Source organism: Copidosoma floridanum, unplaced genomic scaffold, assembly GCF_036245765.1.
Source record: "Copidosoma floridanum isolate Cflo_tuat_1 unplaced genomic scaffold, Cflo_Japanese_pri ptg000001l, whole genome shotgun sequence".
Lineage (NCBI taxonomy): Eukaryota > Metazoa > Arthropoda > Insecta > Hymenoptera > Encyrtidae > Copidosoma > Copidosoma floridanum.
The window spans coordinates 6,528,237-6,554,372 of NW_028321878.1; the positions used below are offsets into that span (position 1 = coordinate 6,528,237).

The following is a 26,136-nucleotide window of genomic DNA, read 5'->3' on the forward strand; positions in this document are numbered from 1 at the left end:
AAAAGAAGATAAGTGCAATCACAACCGATTTTCTCGAGTTAGTCCCACCGAAAGCTCGGAGCTTGCAAGCTCAGCGTCCTCCAAGTCAGCCATAAGCGCGGTAGCCAACCTCTCTCTCGGGCGTTCGCGCACCTCTGCACGGGCGATCGAGCCCCACGCGATACCTACTCCAGCGCCGATCTTTTTTTTTCCCCCGACGAGCTGCGGGGTGGTGGGGACAGACAGAAACGGCAGACAGTCGGACAGACATACAGGGACGCGAGTACAGCGCGAAGACGACGGGAGCTCGCGCCATAGAGAGACACACCAGCGGCGAGGAGCACTCACGTGTCGACGAGGAAAGAGGGGCAGAGACGCCAGAGGAGGAGGAGAGACGTCGGCCGGCTTCGGGACTCGCCTGCCACAGTCCTAACTCGACTTCAGCCCGCGACAGATTAACGCGCGAGTGCGTGATACGCAGCACCCGACGGTCGGACCCCTATACCCCTTGACTTACTTTTTAGTAGTATCGGTATTTTCAAAAAGTACCGTTTGCTCTTTTGTTTACCGGTTTCTGGTGAAATCAAAGTTACAGAAGAAGGAAAAAAAAGTCCTCTCACCCGTTTGACACTGCGAGCTTTTCCTTCTTGAAAGAGGGGGTTGGCCAGTGTCGTACGCACGGGGGTTGGGGCGCTTGGCAGGAGGATCCAGAGGATACGTGCCGGGGGGAATGTACTGACCAGTGCTGCGTCGAGTATATAGCTTGATCGGTGATCGGTTGACCGGCTGTCACTCGAGAAGGAGCCACAGCAGGGGGGCTTTGGATTGAAAAAAAAAAAAAAAACATACATAGCTCGCTCGAAACGACTCGTCTGTCCGGAGGTAAGCGAGGCTCCTTTTTATATTTCTACTACTGCAAAAAGTGTGTATCGCGAGCTGTCGCTTTTGTACTTGTGCGCGCGACGTAGTTACTTCGAATGATCGGTTGACTTTTTTTTTCTCTTACTAGATGCTCGCTCGTAAAAATTCGCAGTTTGGGGTGCAATACACACGCTGCGCGTCGTACATTGGCGATTACAGTTGTCGGTCCATGTGTTGTAACGTACAATGTGTGCGAGAGCAAATGAGTTTCGCGATTATGTCAGATTTGCGCTCTCGCGAGCCGCGGAGAGAGTGAAAGGACTTGTCTCGCTGCTTGTGCGTGTGGCTACTTTTTCTTCTGCTGTTTCGTCGTTCTGGTGTGCTCCAGGAGGGGCATTTATTGTTCGTGGGATATCTTTTTTTTTCTCTGTGTTGCTGGCGATGATAATGGACATTATGAAAAATGTGCGGAATTTCTGCCTCTACGTTGCCGATGAACCGGGTGTAATGACTGAGGTTGAGATTTGTTATTACGAACCATGTGCTCATACGAATCACAAACTTTTTACTACATTATCACAATTTTCGTATCTGTTATCAGGAGACAGAAAATTTGACGAAAAAAAATGACAAAATTGGTTTTCTTTGCTTAAACACATTCTTCCCATTCTCTACGAAATTCTGTACCTTTTGTTTGTCGATGCTTTACAAAAACTTTATTCCGTGCAAATGGATATAATTAAGAAGGTACCGTCGATGCAAAACGGTGTGGCCTTGGAAACTTTATTTATTTTGCGCTTATTTTAAATGAATTCTACGCTACGCACACGTAAAACTGATAAAAAAAATTTTTTCTCCTCTCCACTTTAAGATATCTTCAAACTTTTTTTTTTACTGTACGGATAATGATTCAGAGATAATAGAAAAAAAATGCCAGTGTTTTTTTTTAATATGCCAAAAAAGGAATGAAAAAAAAAAAGAAGGAATATTCATATCAAGCAAGCGATGTCCTCTGATTTCATTTTATTAAGCGCGACGAGTTAATGAACGTCTCGACGCAGCACGTTTCGATCAATCAAGAAATTTTTGGACCACACATACGTACCCACGATGATACAGATTTTCATTTGAAGCTGCGCCCGAAAAAAATAATATAGAAATACGCGCACTGGAGGCCAAGAGATCCAGCTTGATCCAGAGGGTGGTTCGGTACAGTCCAAATATTCGACCCTAAAATCCAACCGTGTTCAAAACAAGGAAAAAAAAAAAAGAAATTTCCATAAATGTGCTCCTGTTTGCTCAATTTACAGTTGGAAATTACATTTCGCCAGAGCGTCAATAATCAACACGGATACTCTCGAAAGAGTAAAACAACGTAAGGATGTACACGGGCTCGCAATGAAATAAACACAAGAGGCGATATCGTAATTACCCAACTAAAGAAGCCATCCGCGCGTTGTACCTATACAATCTTGGGGAATCCACTCTGGTTTATATCTCGAGTTTAAGTATACACCGAAAGGTATGTACCACTCGGTCCCCTTTTTTCTCCGCTATCGCGCGAATAAACAACTTATTTACGTACGAAAAAAAAAAAAAAAAAAAAAGAAAAAAAGAACCGAATAATAATCACGACGACGACGATAATAACAATAAGAAATCTCATTTAACGCGGCGATGAAACGCAGAGAGTTGTAATTTTGATATTTTCCTGGTCGTCCGAGTGCGTGCACTTTCAGCTGCGTAAATCCCGCACAATAAACCAATAAAATACAATCAAAATCGTAAATAACGGGCCCAGTGTCGGCTTCTGTATAGCACCAGCTGCAGCAGAGAGCGACGGTGGTGTCGAGAGGGAAAAAAAAAAAAAGAAAAAACCCGAGAAGAAATTTGTCTGCGGTATAGACGCGAACGTATACGTAGGTATAGGTATAGAAAAAAAGGCACGCCGCAAGCAAGTTTCTCGCGACACGCGACTCGGAATAAATCAGCGGCTCTCGCGGATACAGTCGAGCCAATCTCTCTCTCACTTCCCACCCATCCTAATCGAAACGTATACAGGTATACACATAATAACCGCGTGGAGTGACAAGTTGGGGCTCCCCGGCTACCTGTACTGCTATCACCTCCTCCATTGTGCGGGGCTGCGGTGACCGATGCTTTTTCAATCGTCGTCGATCAGTGTTCCTTTTACTTCCGATACGCGAGAGTATACGTACACATCGCGGACGCGGTTCTGCGGTATCGCTCTACGAACGTAGCGGTTTTTCGAGTGTACGCACTGCCATTTTTCGGGGCTGGCTTATCCGGCCTCATTGTTTCTTTCGTCCACCGGAGCGTAAAACGAGCATTGTACCATGTATATATACGCACTTTGGATCTCTTTCTCTCGAGTTTTTTCACGGGCTATAATACCCGCTCTACTCGGGTGTGTCGGAGCCTCACGGGTAAGAGAAATCAAGCGTTATCTCCCCAAATAATATTGATTTCCAACGGTTTGGAAACGCTCCTGGCGCTTGATCGTAATAAAATTAGTGTATACATGTATCTCCGGGTTATTTACCACGATGACAACAGTATGGGCACGAGTTCGAGCGATCGTTTGCATATTGAGAATGCGCTTTATCTAAAAACGGTGTAGCAGTAATGACATGTCCGAGGCACCGCTTTCTTTCCGACGAATTCGAGATAACGATTTTTTTTGCCCCAAGGTGTCGGTGGCTTATCGTCGTTAAATGAACCGAACGCGCCTTTCGTCATCCGATTAACGCGCGAGAGCTTGATTTATCCCTGTGAAATCACGTTAAGTACACCTTGAATAAAATTACGATGATCCCATGCGCTCGCATCCCCGTGAGAAAAAGATCGTAGCTCGCTAAGCTGAAAAATACGTGTACTCATCCCACCGGTCCTCGTTTAGATGGAAGGGGGGGAGGGAGGAACACCAGCTTACTCTTCACGAGCGTAGGTAATGCTTTTCCATTCCATGGTTTTTATAATCTAAAACTGGTGTATTTCAGTTTTTTTTTTTTTTCCTTTAAAAAAAAAAAAAAAAAAAAAAAAGGAAAGAATTTCATATCGCTCAACTGCGCCGGAATTTCGGGCGTTCCTGCGACTTTTCGGTCCCTCCTCGAGTTTGTTATCTCCCCTTGATAAGCACTCCCCTGAGGTATACGCGTACGTATACGTAAATTTTGCAACGTGAAACCATCAGCACTTCGATTCCACGGTAGCGTAAGGATCGTCTCGTAGCTTTTCTCGCCTTTTTCGCGCGACTGCTCTCGTTTTCTCCTTTTTTTTGCTCATCCCCGTCCACTCTCTTCATTTCCTTCTCGTCGAGTTTCGCTTTGGATAACATTATGTGTGTGAATGAAGCGCGTTTTCATTTAAGCTCCGGCCACGCGATTGTCTGGTCGATAAAGGCCCAGAGCGTGTAACATTTTTTTCTTTTTTTTTTTTTCTTTCTCTACATACTTTGCGGTGTTCCGTGCTGAAATGAAAGATACGCAAGCGAGCAGCTGCAGCTAAGATAAGCCGCAGTGCCTGCCGCGTCGGGAACACGTTTTTGAGTGTTTTTCAATTTCTTTTTAATTTAAATTTATCGTATCCTTCGCGGGCAACGCGCTACTCCAGCTTCATAGGTGTACTTTTGCTGAGAGTCGACGGCATTGTGCGGTAAAAGTATAGAGTATCGATGGAAGAAAAAACATTCTCGTTACACGGAAACTTAATTGTACGCGTATGATTTTTTTTTTTTTTTTTTTTTTTTACTTTTCCAATACTAATCTATATAATGTTCTACTGGATCGGTTTCTCCACGTTGTTTCCATTGAGGTTTGTTCATTTCTTCCGAGATACCTAATCGACAGCCTTACAATAAATCATCTTTTTTTCAACTTCAACTAAACAATATTTCATTCAACAATAAATAATATTGTACACCCGAAGTACTTGTAACGATTTGTTTAACAGTTGAACAGCTGCACTCATCCACGTATCCCTTAAACGGAATCGCACTCAAAACCACAAAACGCGAGTAATATAATCTTCAACGCGTCTGTTGCACCTCGGAGTAACGTGTAAAACAAGTTATTCGTATATAAAATTACACTCCCAAGGTTTTGTTAATCGTTTGTACACAAACGATTTTTAGCGCAACTTTAGGCTCGTTTCATTTCACGGGCAGCAGGAAAAGCCACGCGATGTGAAGGAAACGAGGAAAAAAAAAAAGATCCTGAAAGTAAAAAGTATTTTTCATTCGAAGGTTGGAAAAGAAAAAGGCAAAAACAAGACATCAACCGATTCATCGCTAGTTAACGGCGGAGGCTATAAAAAGAAAATAAGAGATAAGACGAATTAAAATAGATCGCAAGATCCTTATACACCTAATTATGCGGGATTTCTGGGAAGGGCGTTAAAATGTGATTAAAACCTGCTCAATTGAGTTATCGGGACATATAATAAAAGAAGAAAGAAAAAAAACCAAAGTGCTTTCCAAAGGCGCACGCGATTCCATTTCGCTGAAATCTTATCTTTCCCCTGGAATCAACGCAAAAACACAAATAAAAAACAATTCTTCGTGCGTGAGCGCTGCCAACTCGCATCGGCGCGTAGTGGGAGAAGCTCAGATTACAGGGAAAGGTTTTCGAGAAGGGAAAAAAAATTTTTTTTTTTTTCCCCTCCCAAGCGAGTCACGCGAAATTACACCGGTCCCCCGTAAAGAGCTTGATACGCGGTGCGAAACCAGGTCATCCCGCCGCCGCGATTTCCAAAAGTCCGCGGGGAATTCCGCGCGAAGTCCTTCTCTCTCCTCGACCGCCTCCCGGCGCGTCTATTACGTAAAGCGCGTAATCGGAAAAGTGGGCAGCCCAAGAGAGCCGAGTGCAACAATGTCCATTATGTCGACGGTAAAAAGCCGCTTTGGATCTCGCGATGTCTCATAATATGTGAAATTGAATCCTGCGACCTTGAAGGTGGCCTTTGCCAGCGAATAGCGGACTTTGATGGGATTAGGCCAGGATACAGTGTTCCATTAACTAGTTGGATTAAGTTGGTAGTAGCGCGTATGGATATAATTTTTTCGGCGTTTGCCATTTTTTTTCCACGCCTTTCCATCCACGTCCAATTTGTTTGTTTGCAAAGTTGCACCTCCACTCTTCAAACAATATCGCGCGTTTTGCATTTAAATTATAGGCACGTGTTGTATCAGCGACAGAAAAAAATCGGCAAATTGATTCGTAACACTAGAAACGATTTGCTTGCGTTGCTAACCAGCTGGAAAAAAAAGTCCACAAACACGAAGCACACGTGTAAAAATTAATCGAGACGAAATAAGTTAATCTAACGCGATAAATCAACATCCATCACCATAACCAACAGCTCTCTATCCCCTGCATGATATTCACGAGTAAGTTTACAGCGAGAACCTACTTCCGTTGCATGAAAGAAAGAAAAAAAAAAATGTTTCCTCGCGCGATAAATAATTCCCATTAATTATCGCGTCGACTGGAGGTAATTTGTCCACCTGAGGCGCGATACAGTTATTGGAAATTATGCATAAATAACACGACAAAATTAGGTAGTTGGCGACGTGGGTACACCGCGATATTACACGCATTACGTTACAAACGCTCGCGGCAACGGCTACTTAAATACACTCGACGTAAAACATACGTACACATTAACCCGAGTACAGCTGGCGCGTGTAGTGGTCTTCGACAACACTTGAGTAGCGATAAAACAACACACTTGTCATTCAATCTTCGATTGCATGTGTATATATATATATATATATATATATATATATATATATAGTTAGTCTGGCGAGTTTTATCTATCGGCTGCTGTTTCATGAATTTGCGTACTCGTGGAAAAAAAAGTCCACGCGGTGCTGGTAACTTTTTTTTCGTCTACTGGCTGATCTCGCAGTTTTTGCAACTCTCGCAAGTTGTTTCTCGCACGCGCTGTACATACTTACATCCCGATATCTGCCGGTGCTTTTCGAGAGAAAAAAAGAAAAAAGAAAAGAAAAAACATCTCGTCAAGGAAGTTCCGCGTGTTATTCTTTCGATTGACATTTACTGATTGCTTGTCGCTTCGAGCAGTAAATATTGTCACGGGGAGAGCATTACACCTATTACATCGTCACTGTATGGCAGGTACACGAGAAAACACCCGCCAAGTAAGTATATTATGTAGGTTTTTCAAATACCACGTATCAAAACAACTGTGCAAGTAAAGTTTTCTTTTACCAAACTGGCCGCTCTATTTTTACGAAATCACACGTACGTGGCTTACGTGTACAATCAAGGCAAACTCGGGTGATGTTTGAACAAGTGTTTGATAAAATAAAAACCAAACAAGCTCGTATGGAAATCGTGAAAATGAGGCAACTCTGTGCTCGAAAAAGCAGTCACAAGTAAGAAGCTCGTGACCCAATGTCGTAAACGATTAAAAGTAAAGTAACCAAGTCCGACCTATCGTACCCCACACTTAATTTTTTTTTTTTTATTAAATAACCTCCTCGATACGAAAAATTCAGTTGCAAGCCAAGCGAGCCATCTGCAAAGATGAGCCGAGTGCAGAGATAAGTAAATAAACTCGTTCGCGCTCCCTCCCTATTTCGCAACGCGGAAACACTCGAGGGAGTATCAAACTCGTTCGGTGAGCGGCAAAAGCTCTTGGATCGAGAAAAAAAGCTCCGAAATTCTTTTTTTCTCTCTACTTGGTGGATCCGTTGCCATAAAACAGTTCACTCGACGCTCGTTCGTAAGGTTTACGCGCTACGAGAGACAATAGCCCAAAGGAAAAACAAACCAAGACATTCAAGGATCGCTCCTGTGGTCTTCGTCGGCCAACAGTCGTTATCTCTGCCTCCCAACCGATTACCCCTATGCTCTTAACACGATCAATGGGGGCGCGGGTGCGTCTCCTCTGCTCACATACACGCCCACTCCGAGCTTCACGGGGTGCGAAAAGAGAGAAGAAGAAACTCGGCTTTTATTAAATATACCGGCACGGCTACACGGGCACTTTGGATAAGCCCAAGACGTTTATGTGTCTATTCCGTGGGGGGAACATCGAGCGAGCTGATGCGAGCCGGAGATCTCCAATCTGGAGGCGCGAGCGATTAGATAAGCCGCGCGAGCGTGCGATGTCCCTCCGTTGGACTTGGAGCGTGAATTCATTGGATTGCCGGTGGAATTAATAAAACACCGCGTGTGTGTATACAATTTGAGCTCAAGAGTAAGTGTAATGTGTAACTATAATCTTATTGGAATTCATCGGTTATTGGGGTGGTTTTTGATCAAAACGGACAGTGTCAGCTAATGAAAACGTCTTCGTTGATTTTTTGTTGTCTCACCTACTTCCAAGTAAGTTCTCGTTTGCGCACGTAAAAAATTGTAATCGTCAGTCGCCATCTGCAAACTCTCACTCTGTTATCTTTCGTGGTTTGTACCTACAACGCAGTTTTATTGTTATTTGTGTTCTCCTTTCGAAAGCGATAAAAAAAAGCAAAGAAAAAAAAATGTCGATGAGCTGTCCGGCGAAGAAGAGCGCGAATGACAGTGTCGAGCAAACAAATGCGAGCACTTGCGATTTACGGCTTCTGCGATTGCCTGCACGAGCCGATTGTTTAGCGATCGAGTTTCGTTAACGATATTTCTTTTCTTCGAAAGTAAAAAAAAAAAAAAAAAAAAAAAAAAATTGTCTCACTTGTTTGATAAGTACTTACATTGTCGTAAATAGTTGGGTGACTCGATTACGTAATAAGCGAATTGGGGATAAGTACTGCGCGTAAATCGGAAAAAAAAAAAATTGTTTCATGCGCATAAGTTGCTCATCATATGGTATGATTTAAGATAACCGAGCTGAACTTGAAAAATATTTGTCCCAACAAAGCTGTCGTTTCCTACGCGACTCATGATAACAAACAACTTTGGTATCAAAAACAAAAGCTATTTCAATAATATCGAAGCGAGTCGTCATTTATTCAAAATACCCACACCGCGCGGTATAATGACTCCCTTTCGGGGGGTTCAATTTTCGTGAAGGTAATCGGTTGCCGATCCACGGCCGGCTGATTGATTCCGACGAAGTCGCGAGGAAAACCGCGCGCACGCGCGTTCGCCGAAAACATCGGTACAAGTACGCGGCTCTCCTGCACGCACTTCTGCAGCCTTGAGCTGTCACTTGTCGCCGGCAGCCAGATTCCTTTTTGCCTCGTTAACGATAAGATCGAGAGTGGACCCACCTTTTTTTTCCTCCTCGTTTTTGTCCATCGATCGTTAGACTCATCGAAGTTGGCGGGTTTCATCGATTCGTTTCGGGGAGGGGACCGAAATTTCACTCCATCCGGGTTTTAATTGTTGTTCGTCGGTGGCTCGGGAATCATTCAGTTTTACGGGGCAGTTAAATGGAGTATTTTATCGGCGCGGCGAGCGTAATTTATGCGTTTGTGAAATTACAAAGGCGCAGCGAGAACCGATGCGCTTAATCCCTTTTACCGGGGCTCGATTTATTTTTCATCCTCATCATGGGAAGGCCACCGACGCGTTTGAACACCATATTCGTAGGGAGCGCCCTTTTTTTTATCATACGTCGAATAAATCGGTTCGGTCGCTCGGGGCTATCCGAGCCATTGCTCGATGGCGTCCCCGACGTTTGTTAAGAACCAGCGTGCCTTACGAGATTTCTTTCGGAGATCGAGATCGGCGTGGCTGATAATTACTCGGCTCGAAGTACTTGACCTGATTAATTATTCGGTAGCGTAATGTCTTCATGTTTTTGCGGATTGTAACTTGGGATATTTTGTAAATTATGACCCTTGCTGTCACGGTCAATCTATTGGTTTGGAAACAGTTTCACTTGATAATCTGCACTGGCGAGCACCAGCCGGACAAGCATCAGCCAGCGGGAGATGCCCTATGACCTTATCGCCGTATACGCGCGCATCGTTTTGTCTCGTCTTGGGGCTCTTCTATACCATACACTTTGTGCGCTCGCTCTTTTTTTCTTTCGATCCATTACTTCTATTCGTGTCATCGAGTTTTACTGCAGTCCATATCGGTCTGTTGTGTTTACCACGTAGATCGACATTGAAATCGGCCGGACGTCTCTCGGTAAAGGCCGAGCTTTTTTTTTTAAACACACTTTTTTCCCCCTTCTTGATTGCAGTTGTAGATCATCAAATTTTTCAGATACCCATACATTACAGATTTTTATCTCTGGTACGATTATTAACAGTGTTATTGTAGGCAAGCGATACGTTAGCTTGGAAAATAGAGGTTATTGATTTTTGTTTTACTTTAGGGGCTTGTTGAGAAAATACTCGAGATGCTTTTGTTGTTTCACGACTATTTTCGGATCGTATGGGGTACAATTATAATTTGGATAAACAAAACGCAGTCGCGACTTCCGGGATGAGTTCCAAGAATGCTATGTCCAAAGTGACTTTGTAAATAAAATTGTTTTTACTTTACTTTACTTGTTTTCAAGAGTTTCAATATTGATGACTCGAAAGTAAAGGTACGCAAAAGCTAAAATTAATTTTTTATCGTGTATTTTGATCGACAAAACCTCGATCTATTGTTATTTTCTTACATTTTCGTTCATGTATTAAATATAATATTTTCAACGTCCATGTTGATTTGGTCTCATTAGCGTCAAGGATGTAATTATAAACTGAAAGGTTTCTATATTCTTTGCGACTTTCAGATGCTTCGTAAGAGGTAAAAAAAAAAAAAAAAAAAAAAGTTGCTCATTATAAGTAATCGTTCGATGTAAAATAATGTTTTTGCATTAGTCGAGAGCGCGATGTTTATTGCTCTTTAGTCTCCGATCCAAGGCAAAAAAAGGTTCATCAACAGTCGCCGTGCAGGTACTCTCTAATAACGATATAAAATAAGCTCGACAGTCGTATTCTCATGTAACAGCTTTCGCAACGAAGGTAAAACGAAATTTCGCAACACAATTTCATGAATCACCTCGACGTTGACACCAAGTCTTGAGTTATTAGTCTAAGGCCAGTCGGATTCTAGTATTACTTTGTCCCGCGGAGGACTCATTAGGCATGCAAAATCACGCCGGACACACGACGAAAAGGCACCCAACGAGCACATCAATCACGCGGCACGAAACATTACGAAAAGCGTAATTGTCGGAGGTAGAAAAAAAAAAAAAAAAAAAAAAAACCAATTTACCGACCAAACGTAATCGTCCGAGATACCTGATACGCAGAAGTACGCCATAATTCTAATGAAAACGAGCGAGCGTAGGTTTTTCTCAATCCTCCCCGGGACTGTGAGACGCGAGTAAATATAAAATTTACTTTTTGTCCTTACATTTTTAATAAACAAGCCTCGCCTCTGATTTTTCAAGTTGTCTATCAGGTTTCCCGAGGCATATGTACGCATATTACTTTTTATGACACGTTGGGACAAAAAACAGCTCCTTGAAACAACGACCGATCGCTTGATTTTCGAAAGAACGGAACATGCACATTTGACACCGCATCGAGCAACGTCACAACGACCCGCGCAGTATCGTTGAAAAATTCAAGCGTCACCCGATTTCGAGCCCCACAAAGTTAATGAATAAAATTAGTAATTCACGCGGGGTGGTACCTTCCGGTCGATGATTCACTTTTTTCAAGGTACATGTACACCGAAAAGCCGGGCGCGAGCTCACGTGCCTACCGATTTATAATTCGGCTGGCGATGACAATCGGCGCTCGGGGATCGGTATATGTGGCGTACAAAGTACATAGAATATACAGTGCGACGTGACGTCCGCTCGAAAGTGGAATAGCTTAAGCGCGCAGAGACCTGGCTATGGATATCATTTTTATAACGCGTATGGTACACTTTATCATTTACGTTTGACGCGCCAACAGGTTTCCTCGCTCTCTCTCTCTGTACTGACGATTTTCACGCGATGACACGATTTTATTGCTTCCACTAGCTATTATTATTATTATTATTATTATTGACGACTGTGTTTAAGTGCCCGAAGCTCGATTTGTATACCCCCGTGAAAAATATAGGCAGGTAGGTACATCATTTTGCCCGCCGTCAACTGGTTATTGAATCGTGCGAGGCGTGCGTAATTGTTACTGGAGCTGTGGTTGTTAATTTATTGGATTGGTCGGTATGAATCATTTGTATGTGCATATTTTTTGATGGTGTATTAATTGTGAGGTTGAATTTTGTCAAACGTTGCCCCGAAGCGGACAATCGTGAAACTGAATGACGTTTCCGGTGTTTGGCTCTGTTTGACGATCAAAGAGCCACATGGTGACTGACTTGATTCGCTCATTAGCGTCAAAACTGAAAGATGTATAATTTCTCATGTTTGTGATTACGAGGCGTCCTTCTTGTTTCCCCCCCCCCCCCCAGCACTTTTTTTTCTGCGTCACGACAAGCTTATTTTTAACTTGTACCTGCACTGTTTGCGCATCAGGTGTAACGTATAAAATTATACTTGCCAGATAACGAAAGATAATAAGCATCAGTAAACGCCAATCGAGTCTTGGGCGTATACCGAAGAAAAACGACGATTCAACACGTACCCGAAAGAAAAAAAAAAAAGATGTAATTTTTATTTATCATTTCTTCGTGGCGTGCAAAATTAACGTTTAATTAAAGTAAAAAAAAAAAAAATAAATAAAAATCGAGAACCTTGTTATTTGCATCTCGAGCGCAAATCGTAATTTACGTTTCGTGATGGATCGGTTGATTATTATTCAATTAGTCCGGAACGTCTTATCCTGAAATTTATTAATACACAACAACAACAACAACAACAACAGCTATCGGTGCAACCACGAGTGTCAACATTTTACAAAGCAACGGTAGAAGAAGTGAGAGAAAGAGCGGAAAATCAATTCCCGTGACTCTGGACCGGCTTCTACACATATATAATTACACCATCTGCAGCACATATAACGCAAGACGTCGTCCTCATGTATACGTTGTACGCGTAATATATTATATACATGTATCCAATCGCTCCGAGGGTTTCGCAACTTACATTGCATTACAGTACGACTCGTCGATTTATCGCACGCGTGCTGATGTTTTCCCCAATACGAAAATAGTAGGTGTACAGTAATTTTGCTGCCACGACGCGATGCTGATGAAAAAAAAAAAAAAACTTTTATCTCTGTCCTCCTTTTTTTTCGCCAAACATCACCTCACTCCGATTGGTTTGCATACACGTAACACTCGCACGTGCGTGCGTGCGTTTGGTAATTGTCGGGCAAAAATTACCGGAGAGAGATGCGGCTGGCACGGCTGCTTTTATGTTTAATTGCACGTAATTTATCTTCGCCGGAACAAAAAGGAAAAAAAGGGAGAAAAAAGGCTAATCGGCGCTATTAATATACTCGGGAGACTTTTTTGTTGGCACTGCAAGTCGGACTTGTTTACTCTGATGAAGATATACAAATTCAAGTGTTGGTGTGTTTACTGCACGGATGGCTCGTCGATCGATCTGTAAAATTTTCGACTTTCAATCACTTCGGTGTGCAGTGTTGGGTGATTTCATGTACGCGTATGCGTATATAGTGCAGTGGTCGATGGTCCCGGGATCATCCAGTGAAATGGAAATAAGCGAAACTCGATCCTCTTCTCTACTTCCTCGAACGATTGATTTATGAAGTTGTACGCGGATTAAAACAACTTTTTAATCGATTTGTCAAGCGGTCAACAACGTCTCGTAATAGAAATCACGTGAGTTTGAGTTTCGAGAAACGATCGGGTTTTAATATACATCCAGCGTGTCATGTCGCGCACAGGACGTGAATATTCCTTCAGTGTCACTCGCTTACTCGGCTCTTTACATAACTCTTTTTCTTCCTCTTTTTTTCTTTTTTCTTTGACTTTTTTTTTTTGCAAACATTAGTTTCGTTTCGCTATTGAAGTTTTTTGCGTGCCATCGGAGCCTTGAACCGCGTTGCCTTTGAAAGAGAGATTTTTTAGAGATCGCTCGACCTTGGCAAAAAAAAATAAAAGGATTCTCTAGGAAGACACCGATTCTCATCTGTATCCAATTAAAACGTCAACTTGCATGGTACGCGCTTACTAGTCGATGCGTGCAGTGGTAGTTCCCGTCGAGAAATCGGTATACATACATGCTGGCATGCTCGCCCACGAAAGATAAAAGACAAGCAGCAACGTAACATCGGTAATACTTAGGCACCAACGACTCCACTCTTTGCTGAAACCTGACGATCGACCGCGACACTCGAGACCGGCAAGTGTATACACGCATCATATGGGCAAGTCAATCGGGTATTCGCATACTGTGACGTTGTACCATCAGGTATACATACAACTCCATGGGTGAGAATTCACGCGCTACGCCTCGCAAGTTTCGATATACTCATCTTCTTACCTCTCGAGAGCAGTTGCTGGGTGCACCTGCGAGTGTTTGGCCGAGCGAATCGTTATCTTACCGATCGAATAATGCCCGACGACTCTGTCTACTCAGTCCCCACCCATATGGTGTACACACGGATCGGGATCCTGCTGTTGCTAGCTTCTCCGTTACCGTGTGTACACAAGACTGACGTGCAAATCAGGAAGTGTTGTCGATCGCGTAACGGGAAGCTGAGAGAGATCGGCAGGCTTTATATATACACTCTCTGGTTTATCCCTTTTAAGGACCTGCGCTCTGCTGACGTCGCGTCACGAACGGATCTATTGCTCGACTCGCTGTCCCGTACATGCAGTGTGAATTGCACCACAGAAAAAATGCTCCTTATACGCGGATCGATGATTTATTTATTTATTTATTTATTTATCATTGTTTTTTTTTTTTCAAGCGTAAAATAACTTTACGCGTAAATGAGCTTAACGGGAGTGCAATCGAGACCGAGTGTGTTGCAAGGAGTCGAAAGCTCTTCTTGGTAATGTGTTAGGTACACGGCACCGTCGCGAGAGTCAGGTGGAAAAATTCCGTGGACCGATCTCGTACGATCGACCGGCCACTGAGATTAGCTCGAACCCAATCGGAGAAAAAAGAGAATGTACTTAGTACCGAAAACGTGTAGCTATCGCTGACGAGTAATAGTATAGCGTTGACGGATAGAGGTACGGAAAAATCGTCCCCAAGAAAGTTGTAAGTGATTCTGTACCGCTGAGTCAGACAATTCGATTCACGTGCACGCGTTTTATGGAAATAGTTATCGGCACGGAAGGCGTGGGTAAGCCGATAGGAGGTATATATACACGCTTGGGGCCTTGGCCTCTCGGAGAGAGAGGAAAGCCGATTCGTGAAGCTGCGCTGCTGGAGGTTTCGTCACTTGCGTCTATTTGTACACCTATTTACGCTGGCTTTTGGTGATACTTTTTTTCATGCTACGCGACAATTCATTACCTGCGCGCGTTGATTGGTTGGTGGGCCACGTCGTAAATGTCGAAATCGACGAGGGGGTCTGTTGGTTTTGGTGTCAACCATTATGTACACACCTGATGTGCTGTGAAATTAAAAACAATCACCTGTAGCTGTTATACGCGTGACGGACGGCCAAACTTGAATTAGTTTTCGGCATAAATTAGAAACGTAGTTAGCAACAGCTTTCAGGTACATGTAAAATGTTTTATTTTATATGTATAATCCCTGTAGACGCGTAACGTGACACTTTTTAAATTCGTTGGTTAAATTTGATTTGGTTGCCTCGTGAAGTATATAATCATCAAATTACCGATCTTTCCGAAAAATAAATCACCGTTCTCTCGTACTTATACACAGGCAGCCAAATGAACGTCACCTATGTATACACGATAATGCGTGCTTCTATCGTTTAATACGTGTATACATTCGTGCCTACCTTGAGTATATACAAGCGAGGATATAACGAGGCATCGGATAACATCTAATTTCCCAAGTGTGAATAGCTAGCTGCACATCGCTTCTCGGAGGTATATATACATTAATCATCGAATAAATGGAATCCTCGACACTTTTTCCCCCAAGCCCCTCGCCCTTGCCCCTCTTTCGTTGAATGTAATTTTTAATAGATAATGGAGATTGTAGCGATTCATGGCCCAAGTTTAGAGGTAATGTCTAATCGATCGGTAATGCTCACGCCTTTTGAAAGCAACTCTGATTAATCTTGCACGAAAAATATAACAGATAGGCACATAAATATACCTACGAAGGAAAGGAAGAGCTCCGTGAATTGAAATGACGAAGAAAAAAATGGGGTGGGGAAGGAAGAAGATGTAGGTAGGTAGGAGGGGGGTAAGAGCCGTTAATCACGCGGACGCGCGATAGTCGCGAAGGGGAGAAAGAGAAAGCGGATAATATCCTTGACTTTTGATTCCGTTTTTCCCTTGCAAGTATGGGCCTATACCGTATACAACAGCATTGAGCATACACATATACATGTGTGTTTATATACATATATATAAGTACAAGAGATTAAGCGCTCTCGAATTATAAATTTGCTTGCGTTTAATTTTCTCGTTACGGCGCATACCTGCGGTGTGTCCCCTCCTCTACTCCATGCGTATGTATAACCCAGGTGCACTTGTCCGGGCCGCCTTTCTACCGATCGGAGAATAAAAAAGCTGAAAGTTCGAGGAAGCGATGTACTTATGTACACACGCGGGCCCGAATTTCAATATCCATGGCGGCATCGCGGAGAAAAACAACGCTTCTCGCGCGTGCGCCAATTAGTCCGCGCAATTATATTCCGACCGGCTCCCTCTCCCCAAGTCCCTCCTTTCCCAATTTCGGCGCGGAGCTGGAGTACCGTAAGGCACGCCCGTAAAAAACTCCCTCCCGCCCGCCCTTGGCTTTTTATTGTGCTCGTGTGTCGTTTTTTTTTTTTTTTTTTTTTTTTCCATACGCCCGACGCGCGTATTTTTCGAGCGGTGGCGAGAAGTGAAACCGACCATGTACACCGCTAGGATGAAAGAGAAAAAAAAATGGGGGGGAACGAGGCTTCGATCGTGGTTTTTCGGCGGATCGATCCCTTCCGGCCTCTGCTCCCTTTCGTTGCTGATGTTTATTGAACTTTGATCGAGGTCATGATTATATGTGGTATACCGATAAACCTGTATATTTAGGCAGGTAACGTGTACGATCGATCAAAAGCCCGGGAGCTCAAAGAAGATCGGCCGATTTATGATTTACGCTTTTAGACGTTATTAGCGACGGGAAGGATAAATCGTCCATTACCTCTAAGGTTTTCAAAGCGTGAGAATGCGCGTGTATTTACCCATTGCGTATACACATCCGATTTATTTATTTGCGCCCGTGTGTATACGCACCAACTTCCGAGGCGAGGCAACTTTCGTCGTGCTCATCATTCATTTCTCGCGCGCGGCTTACATTTTTATGCATGTATGGGCGCATAAAACGTGCATGAAAAGTGATCGCTAGAGAAAGTGTATATACACGGGTATACATGTATGCGTATACTAGCTCTCGAGACCAGAAGGTGGTTGCGAAAATTTTACGTTCAGTGTACTCGTACGCGTGTTGGTGCGAGATAAACCTACATTTACGTACATTACCTTTTGAAAAAAGAAAAAAAAAAAAAAAAAAAAAAAAAAGATCGAGCTCGTAAGTAGTTTACAAGTGTAATTTGCTATGAAAATTTTTCCACTGCATATACAGGATCGTTTACGTTGTTTTGCGTGCGATTTGCTCGACACGGGTAGTATTGCAGGTAAATACGACAAACCCGTCCCAAGGATGACGCGCAGACACGGACGTAGATCGTCATTTTTACCATACCGATCCCGAAAGTTCGTTTGACAAGCGGATTGTCGATCCGAGACACGAAAATTTCTCCTCCCATGCACCGTCGTCGGAGAACACGAAAACGTTTGCCCACACCTGCGTACGGCTTATCTGTACCCGGCTACGCCCATGTCTCGCTCGCGCGACCGGAACTCCCACGTGGCGTCGGCGAACTGGACCACGAGGCCGTCGCGGACATACAAAATACCCACCGATCCCCCTATCAGTACCAGACGTTTTTTTCCAAAACTGCCTTCCCTCTGCCTTTCGTTTGACGGATACCTTCCTGGCTTTCATTCATACACATTATAATACTTTTATACGACCCAGCCGCGGTTGTGTTGTCGTTTGTTTTTTCGCTCGGATAGGTGGTTTTAGGTGCTCTGTATTCAGGTTGCGATCGCAACGTTTGAATGGGAATGTTGTCGATGATGGCTTGCGTTATTCGCGATGATTTGCAAATAGGCGAGGGGAGGGTTACGCTACGCACGAGGATTCTATTTGTTCCAGCGGTGCTCTCCACGCGGGAGGCCTTGTCCATTAATCGTTTGGTGTCACGTGAAAATTTACGTTGCAACAGTACACGGATGGACTTTTTTTTTTTCTCCAAGTGCATCATGCATCGTGTGATGTAATAAAATAAGAGGTGCGGACAGACGTCATTGTTGAACTTTTGCGTGTGGTGTATAATTTTTCGATGATGCGTCACCCGACGCGAAAACAAATTATTTCCAACGTACGCCTTTGTGACGAGGGGGGAAAAAAAAAGGCAATCCGGGAAAATCATCGTAGGTGGCATCGCGAAGCCCGGCTGTGCCGCTAATGAGCCTCGCGCGGGTGCGTGCGTTTGCAAAATCGATGGCCCGTGTCGCGCTCTTCTGTACTAATAACGCCGCCCGCGGAGCGAAACTCGCTTCGTTGAGGCTCTCGAAACCGTGAGAGCGACGTGCACGTACTTATACTCGGTGCAAAGTGGAAAATTCAGGGATATACGCGCGAGGAGAGAAAATCTACGGAGGCCGTCCCCGATGTAAAGGTCTCTTTTGCAAAAGAGCCAACGTCACTTGCCGCACATCGATAAATAATTGCACGCTCTCTCTGCGTGCCTTTTTTTTCCACACGTACCGCGATTGTTACCGCGTTTTTTCGCGAGCCCAGGGTCGCCGTGAGCCTCGGGTTGTAAAAACTCCGCGGATTAGCGTCAGACGTTACTTGTAGACTCCCGGAGATCGGGTACTTTGGCTTTTGGTCGCGGGAAACTATACTCGGTGGTATTTCCCTGGGCAATGTTCTCGCGATCGTCGCTCCCTCGATGCCTCGGATCGGCGGAAACCTTAAACGGAGTCCGCGCGAGAGATAAAGGGAATCGAGCTACCGGCTCGTTAGCATTCCTGTTGTTCATCGCGGTCCTTCTATACGCGCAGTGTGCGCTCTTTTCTCAAAAATGTACTTCCGAGCTGATAGATAGCGCATATTTGGGCCCCTTTGAAGTTCCGCGCGGTGCAAAATCCCTCCAACGTCATGGTGTTGGTTTTTTATTGAATAGCGCATAGGAATCGTTTGATCGGTAGCGTGCGGGTGTGACCTTTGATACCGATATATTCTCGAGAAATGGGTCGGGCTACGCGATGGAGGCCTCGTAAACACCGAATTAACGTAAAATGCTTCTTGATGTGTTGCAGATGGTACGAGGAGCGGATCGCTGCTGAGGCCACAGTCTGAGAGTAAAACAACATGTGAGTACAACGCGGTTATACACCTACCGATTTCTCTCTCTCTCGTCGTCTTTAATTATTTGCAATGCACGCCGTGGATGCCTACTCGAATATCTTGGAAGGTACATTACGCGAGGTTTTTATGTGCCTACTGGGAAGCGTCGAAAATTTGTTTGATTTACCAACAGGTATATATCTACTATATACTCCACGTCACTTTTTTTTGGGCTCGCGTGAGGTACCTTTGTCGGCTCTTTACGTGTAACACTTGCGAGTGCTTTACTTTTGCACCAGATTTCACTTGAAAAAGCTATACAGTATGGGAACAAAATAACTACTACTTGTCATAAATAAAATTGTTAAGTAATACTTTGAAATGGGCCAACATACACGCGTGAGTTTGCACTTATTTCTAAAAAAAATAAAATAATTATCTTGGCTGACACGTGCCTCCGACGCGAAGCATCGAAAAAAAGAAAAATAGCGATAGAGAAAGAATCGCCTAAATTAATAACCTGCTCCTCCGTGAAAGAACAACAAGTCGGCGGGTTTGCATTTTTCCTCGTTTGAAATTCAAAAATCTCGGATGGAGTGTGTCGTGGCACGCAAAATAAAGGTCGCGAGCGCACGGCTGATGACGACGACGTCCATGTTGACGCGGTTGGTTGGACTTGCAAGAGATGCGTGACAAAAAAAAAAAAAATAAAATAAAAATAAAAGAAAAGAAAAAGAAAAAAGAGTGCTGGTGCTATTTCGTCGAAACTCGTTTCCGCTGGGAGTCCCAGTTAAATTTCGGGATGATGTTTCTTCACGCCACTCCGTTCCTCCTCCGACCACATGGATCTTGTCCTATACAAGGTACATTTTGAGCTATGGTAATCATTCGAGTCCACTGACGCAATCGTTCGATCAATCATACGTCACTCGGAAGCCCATTATTTCTTCCTCTCCATACAGTTTTTTCTTTTTTTTTTTTTTCATTCATGTCTATCCATACCCACGTAAGAGTAGTTCCGAGACAATATTAACATTTTTTGTCACCATTCACGTAAATGCACGAAAACAGTTTGCCGAAACTTGGCCGTGACTACTTTGAATTACGCGCGTGTAAAATAAACTTGATTCCAACAACTTTTCATATTTCACCGTTAACACCAAATTGCTCTCGTTTCCTTTAAAAAAAAAAAACGTCAATGAATGTCGTTTAACATTTTCCAATCAATCAGCTCTCAATAAAGAGATACCGATCGATCGCGATGCTAACCGATTTTTCAACGTGCTCCGAGTGAGACATTGAAAGTTACCCGATAAAGGAGTTCGCTCGGAAGACAAGCGCATTCAACGATCTTCGACACCCCCTCAACGAATAGCGCCGAACCTATTTTCCAAAAGAACGATAACATCCACTGCTGGCGTTTGACAAATCCCCACACTTGTACTCCTCTCATTGACTTGTCCGTCTCTCACTCTCTCCCCTTCGTTATAACACCACCACGTACATTATATTTCTATTTCCACGTCTCCCACTCCCTTGCATCGCGTTCCTCCTCCCATTCTCTTCCTTGGCGATGAGGCGCGAGAGCCCCAGTGTCGCTTCGGATGCGATCGGCTCTCACGTGGAAGCAGCGGCGCCGGCCATCCACATACTTAATATTATATACTCGTACACTTTCGCGCTCGTATCGTCAAAGAGATACATATCTAGCTTGGAGGTGCGGACGAGTGAAATCGCGCTTATCGCGGCCACGTATACGTATGATATACGTCATAACGGCGCGCGGCTCATTGCACACACACGCCGTGCCTTACATACACCGAGTTTATCGTTTTGTCCCGTGGCACTCGATCGCGCTCACCGTCGTTTAGTACGTCAACGTGGGTGTTGTTTCCGCTCCTGTGATTCGTGGTTTTGCGAAAATGAAGGCCTCAACGAGATGATCTTTGGAAACTAATTGTCGAACAAAAGGTACATATCGTAGCTTGCACTATTTTTTGTACTACACCCAACTTTTGCGCACCGCACAGTTTAATTTTATCCTTTTGATCGATCACCCATACAATAGTTCTTTTCAATTCCTGATTATCGATGGGTGCTAGATTTTTTGCCTGTCGATCGGCAAACAGCCACCTCCACGCACTCGGGTATTTACTTATACGCGACCTCTGCCATTGTAATCGTCCAAAACGATTATCTCCCTCTCCCACGTGTGCGCGCGCGTTTATAACGAGATACGAGTCATCACTTACTTTCGATTCAAACAGATTCGAGGAAAAACGCTGGCCTTATAGAGAGAAAGCCGTAATACCTACTTAGGTGCTTATATATATACGCGTTGCGTTTATATTATATTGTGCACTATCCGTAGTTTATGTCTCGCCTCGGCGAGCGTGAAACCCCCCATATACGTACACTCGTGGGGCCGTTAAAGAGAAAGAAGCGCAGAAATGACACGAGGGGCATTGTCGTAATTGCACGTACAGCGGCCCGCAATAACCCGGGCGCGATACTAGGATACATATTATATTCATATATATTCAGCAAACAGACGTACAAGTAGCAGCAGCAGTAGTCCGCAATTAACGCTAACGCTGCGCGTAATTATCGCGATGGGTATGTATACGTGTTGTGTATAGGTATATGTACGGCATCGAGTCGACTTGTTGGGTAACATTGATGTGCAGTATTATGGTATAACGTTCCGCTTGGCAAACCGGGCGTGTGACGAAATGGAAGATGATTCGCGAGCGTTTGATACATAAAATTATATATATATGTGTGTATGCGTTCGCGTGTACGGGCACATGGCATTAACCTCCGGTTGTATCGACCGTGATACGCGCATGTGTTATTTGGCATTGGAGACTTTTTCTGTGTTGCGAGGAATTTTTTTTTTTTTTTTCTCACGACTGACGTTGGAGAGTCGCGCGACCGACGGAAAAAATGAATTACGTATTATTCGATGAGTGTTTACACGGTGGTGGTAGTATTAGGTGACTCGTGGCTTTTTCGCATCGCACCGAGTTTTATCTCGGCGAGTCGGTGGATACCCGAGCTATCGGCGCTTTTTCGCGAAACACGTGTACGTAAGGGGATGACGATTTACCGAACGACAAAATTAAATTAAAGCAACAGGGACGAGAGCTAACGAGGATGTGCCGTTTGGGAGTAAGCCGAAACCGTGAGAGATGCAAACATAGAAATGATTCAGTTTGACTTTACTTGACACTCGCAATAATACAAACGCAACTAAAATTTATATTATTTCGCAAACAAATCAAACTACTGGCAAAAATGTTGCACAAACCCCTAACGCGCACTCATTTTCCACTTTCAGAATCTTCAGATTCAAAATGAAGCCGTGCAAGGTCACCTGCCTATTGGTACTATCCTGCCTGGCCCTCGTGGACCCAGCCAGTGCTCTTTGCACTCTGAGACACCTAACGTCCGCGCAATGCCACGAGCTCGAGGACACGCGCTCCATCGACACGCACCAGCTGCACGACCTCCGCGCCCCGACGTCCCTGAAAGTCCTGGCGCCCGACAATTTTCGCAACCTGACGAACCTTCGACACCTGGATCTATCCGGGGGCAAAGTGGAAAACATCACCAGCGGGACCTTCGCCAAGCTCGGCTCCTTGCAAACGTTGAATCTCGCCGAGAATCGCATCAAGTACTTGGAACCCGGTGCCCTCGACGGGCTAAAGCAGCTCCATAGCTTGAAACTCGACGACAATAACGTCACCCAGCTCCCGGTCGCACTCACGAGTTTGAAGAAACTGAGGTTTCTGGACCTGTCCAGCAACCCCGTGAACTGCGACTGCGCCAGCATGAAACTCCGCGACGTCCTTCTCGCGAGAGGAGTGAGGATATCGAAGAAGACCCTGTGCGCCGAGCCGATTTCCGCGAGGGACACCTCCATCCTGAAACCCAATTCCACCACCACTTGTGCCTTCGAGGGGCAAGATCGGGAGATGCAGGGAGACCAGCCGGCTGAGACTGAAGCGGCTAGCGACGCGAAAGGAGGCGAAGACGAGGCGCTCAACGAAACGGGAGAGCCCGCCAGTAATGATGACAAAAAAGGAGGCGAGCAACCCCCCGAAAACGAGACCGAAAGGGTGACCGTGGTGGTGGAGACAACTCAGCCTTCGAGGTCTACGGAAGAACCTTCTTTGCCCCCATCTGCAACGACTCCCGCGGCTGAAGTTGTGGAGGATGCTTCGCCTGTTGCCGTTTCGACGACATCTGAAAGCGCCACGTCGGAAAAAGCAGATGTGCCGAAAGATCCGCCACTGACGACGGAAAAACCTTTGGTAACAGCCGCGGTAGAGCTGGAGGAGCCAAAAGCCACGGAGGCTCCGGAAGGAAGAACGGAACTGGCTGATCCAGAGGAATCCAAAGAGACCGAGAGAGACGAAGCTCCCGTCGAGTCTTCCGCCACGGAAGCGTCGGATATCTTGGCGTCTTCCACGGAATTGGAGAAGATAAACCTCATCGCGTCCGACGAGGGTTCCGGAGATGCCGAAGACGACGGTTCTGGGTTCATGGATTCGGGGATGATTGCACCCAACATACCCGAACACATCGACTTCAATCAAACCCACGAGGCGTCGGGAGAGGAGGAGTCAGACAAGGTGAGCTCATCGAGTGCACCAACTACGAGCACGTCAACGACCGAGAGCTTGAGTTGGTGGGGTGTCATCAGCAGTATCAATCTCTTTGGTACCAATGACGCGTCCACCCCTCCGTCAACCACCAAAAGCGCGGAAGACGATTTGAAGGAGGAGCAGTTCATCAAGGTGTTTCACATTACTTCTACCGAATCGGACAGACCCGCCCAGGAGCCGACCGTGTCACCGAAAGTCTTGCTGCAAGACGAAGCTTTGCCGAAGAAGGTGTACTCAGCTTACGAGGGCGACGCGAACAACGATATGGGAGCCAACGATAGTAATGTCGACGTGGAACTGGACTCCAAAGAATGGAAGCACGGAATGGGCTCGTACTTGGTGTTGTCCGCTCTGTTGATAATTCTCCTGGGTTTAATAGCGACGGCCGCCTACAAGGGTGATTTTTGTCGAAGGAAACATAAACGCCGGGACGTGGAACGTGGAAAAGAGCTGAAGGACATGAAAAAGACCCTGTTGGATCAGAACGTGGCGCAGTCAAAAATACAGGCGTCAAACGGCGTGATTTTGGAGAACGTGCCACTGATGAACAGTTCCGCCCCACCGGAGGAGCCCAAGGACAATCAGACGAGCTACGACATTACACCGGCAAATGGCGCAAATGGCACGAGTCGGTCCAACGGATATGCCCCCGACATAAACGATCCGGTGAAACCGCCGAGAAAGTCGTACCACCAGGGGATCGAGGCACCCCTCAATGGTCTGAATCCTCCGATGGAGGACATAGACGGTCCGGATAGTCCGTGCCTCCACAATGGCTCCCAGGATGATTTGGACAGCTACGAGGACAAGCCACCGCTGAGTCCTGGAGCTCAGAGGGTAAAGATCACGATGCAAGACAATCCGGACAGTGTGGCGAAGACACCGATATTGATAACGCGGTTGAACGATGGTGAAAACCTAGTCAAAACGCCGTGAAGTGGGCGAGGCACTGGATTTTTTTTTTTTTTTTTTTTTTTCATCCCAACGAATGACGGGATGTTTTTATGTTCATTCCAGCTGACTAGTTTAGGTACAGCTTTGGCGAATAATACGAAACATCATCGGACATAATATATCATTATTTACAATCAATTGCATGTGTAATTAAGCTAAAATCCCTCGATGGGCAGATACAATTACATTTACGTGCCTATACGCAGTTGAAGATGGAAATTATTGTTCAGCAATTAGACAACTCGTTTGCTCATGTTAAATCCTCGGAATTACTTTACTACGATTTTCAGGACATGCGTAATTGTTGCCGTGGGTGATAATCTTGCCACTATCGGTGAATAATCCAATTACCGAAAATTTTCAATGAACAAATCAATCGTGGTGATGTTTTTCCTGTTACTATTTCATTGCTCGTTATACGCATCCAAGAAAAAGAAAGTGAAGAATTCATGAGACCGCATGCTTATCGCGGAAATGGTCAAATTTTACTACGAAATCTGGTGGATGCTTTGCTTTTGATTTCTTGGTGCTGCACGCACTAATTTGTTTTTCCGTTGAAGAAAAAAAAAAGAAAGAAAAAAGAAATGATAATATTTATTTAATCCCATAGAAGCTGTGATTTGACTGCCTTAATTCACGATCAAAGTGTAAATCATGCAAAGTGCAACGTGTGCCTAAGCTGTAGGAAAAAACAAAAAAGAATTCCGAACACGAACGACATTGTATCATCAAAGATGAGCGGACGCTAGTCACTTCTTGTACGATACTTGTAACAAACCAATGATGAGAGACAAAGTGATACATGAAATTACATTCTGATCAACGGACGAGAATAAACTACTTGTACTCGGTAACAATTTTTACTAGAAAATCGATATTTGATATCCTAAGCGAAATATTTGAGGATGGATGTGTCGATTGATCATGAATTTTAATATAAATGCGAGTGTATCATATGAATAAATTTATTTATTTATTTCTAGCGATTCTCGCATTTTCGTTGTTGTAAGATTATTTTTTTAAGTATAATATAATTGTTTATTTGTACAAGACATGTGTACACCTACGTTTTATATCATAAATATATATATATATATGCATTAAAATGTTATATTACAGTAATTTTATAGAATCAAGTTACATTTGAATGAAAACAGTGTAAAAACGTTCATTCCATTATTGTAGGAAAATTTTTATCCTGTGATTA

General features: G+C 44.3%; 1 protein-coding gene across 4 annotated transcripts; it reads left to right on the plus strand.

Moving 5' to 3' along the window:
- Positions 1-284: 284 nt before the first annotated feature.
- On the plus strand, positions 285-24,941 carry wdp (Leucine rich repeat protein windpipe). Of its 4 annotated transcripts, none has more exons than XM_014360422.2 (3): positions 285-861; positions 19,278-19,331; positions 22,646-24,941. In XM_014360422.2, the coding sequence occupies exon 3, from the start codon at positions 22,662-22,664 to the stop codon at positions 24,909-24,911; it is 2,250 nt and encodes a 749-aa protein (XP_014215908.2). In that variant the 5' UTR covers positions 285-861; positions 19,278-19,331; positions 22,646-22,661; the 3' UTR covers positions 24,912-24,941. The 4 variants fall into 4 exon arrangements, with proteins under 4 accessions (XP_014215908.2, XP_089445638.1, XP_014215913.2 ...); XM_089589512.1 differs by lacking the exon at positions 285-861 and adding an exon at positions 6,885-7,021; XM_014360427.2 differs by lacking the exons at positions 285-861; positions 19,278-19,331 and adding an exon at positions 20,074-20,168.
- The last annotated feature ends 1,195 nt before the right edge of the window (positions 24,942-26,136 follow it).

Coding starts and splice junctions, on each gene's coding strand:
- wdp (XM_014360422.2), top strand. CDS start 22,662: ATGAAGCCGTGCAAGGTCACCTGCCTATTGGTACTATCCTGCCTGGCC.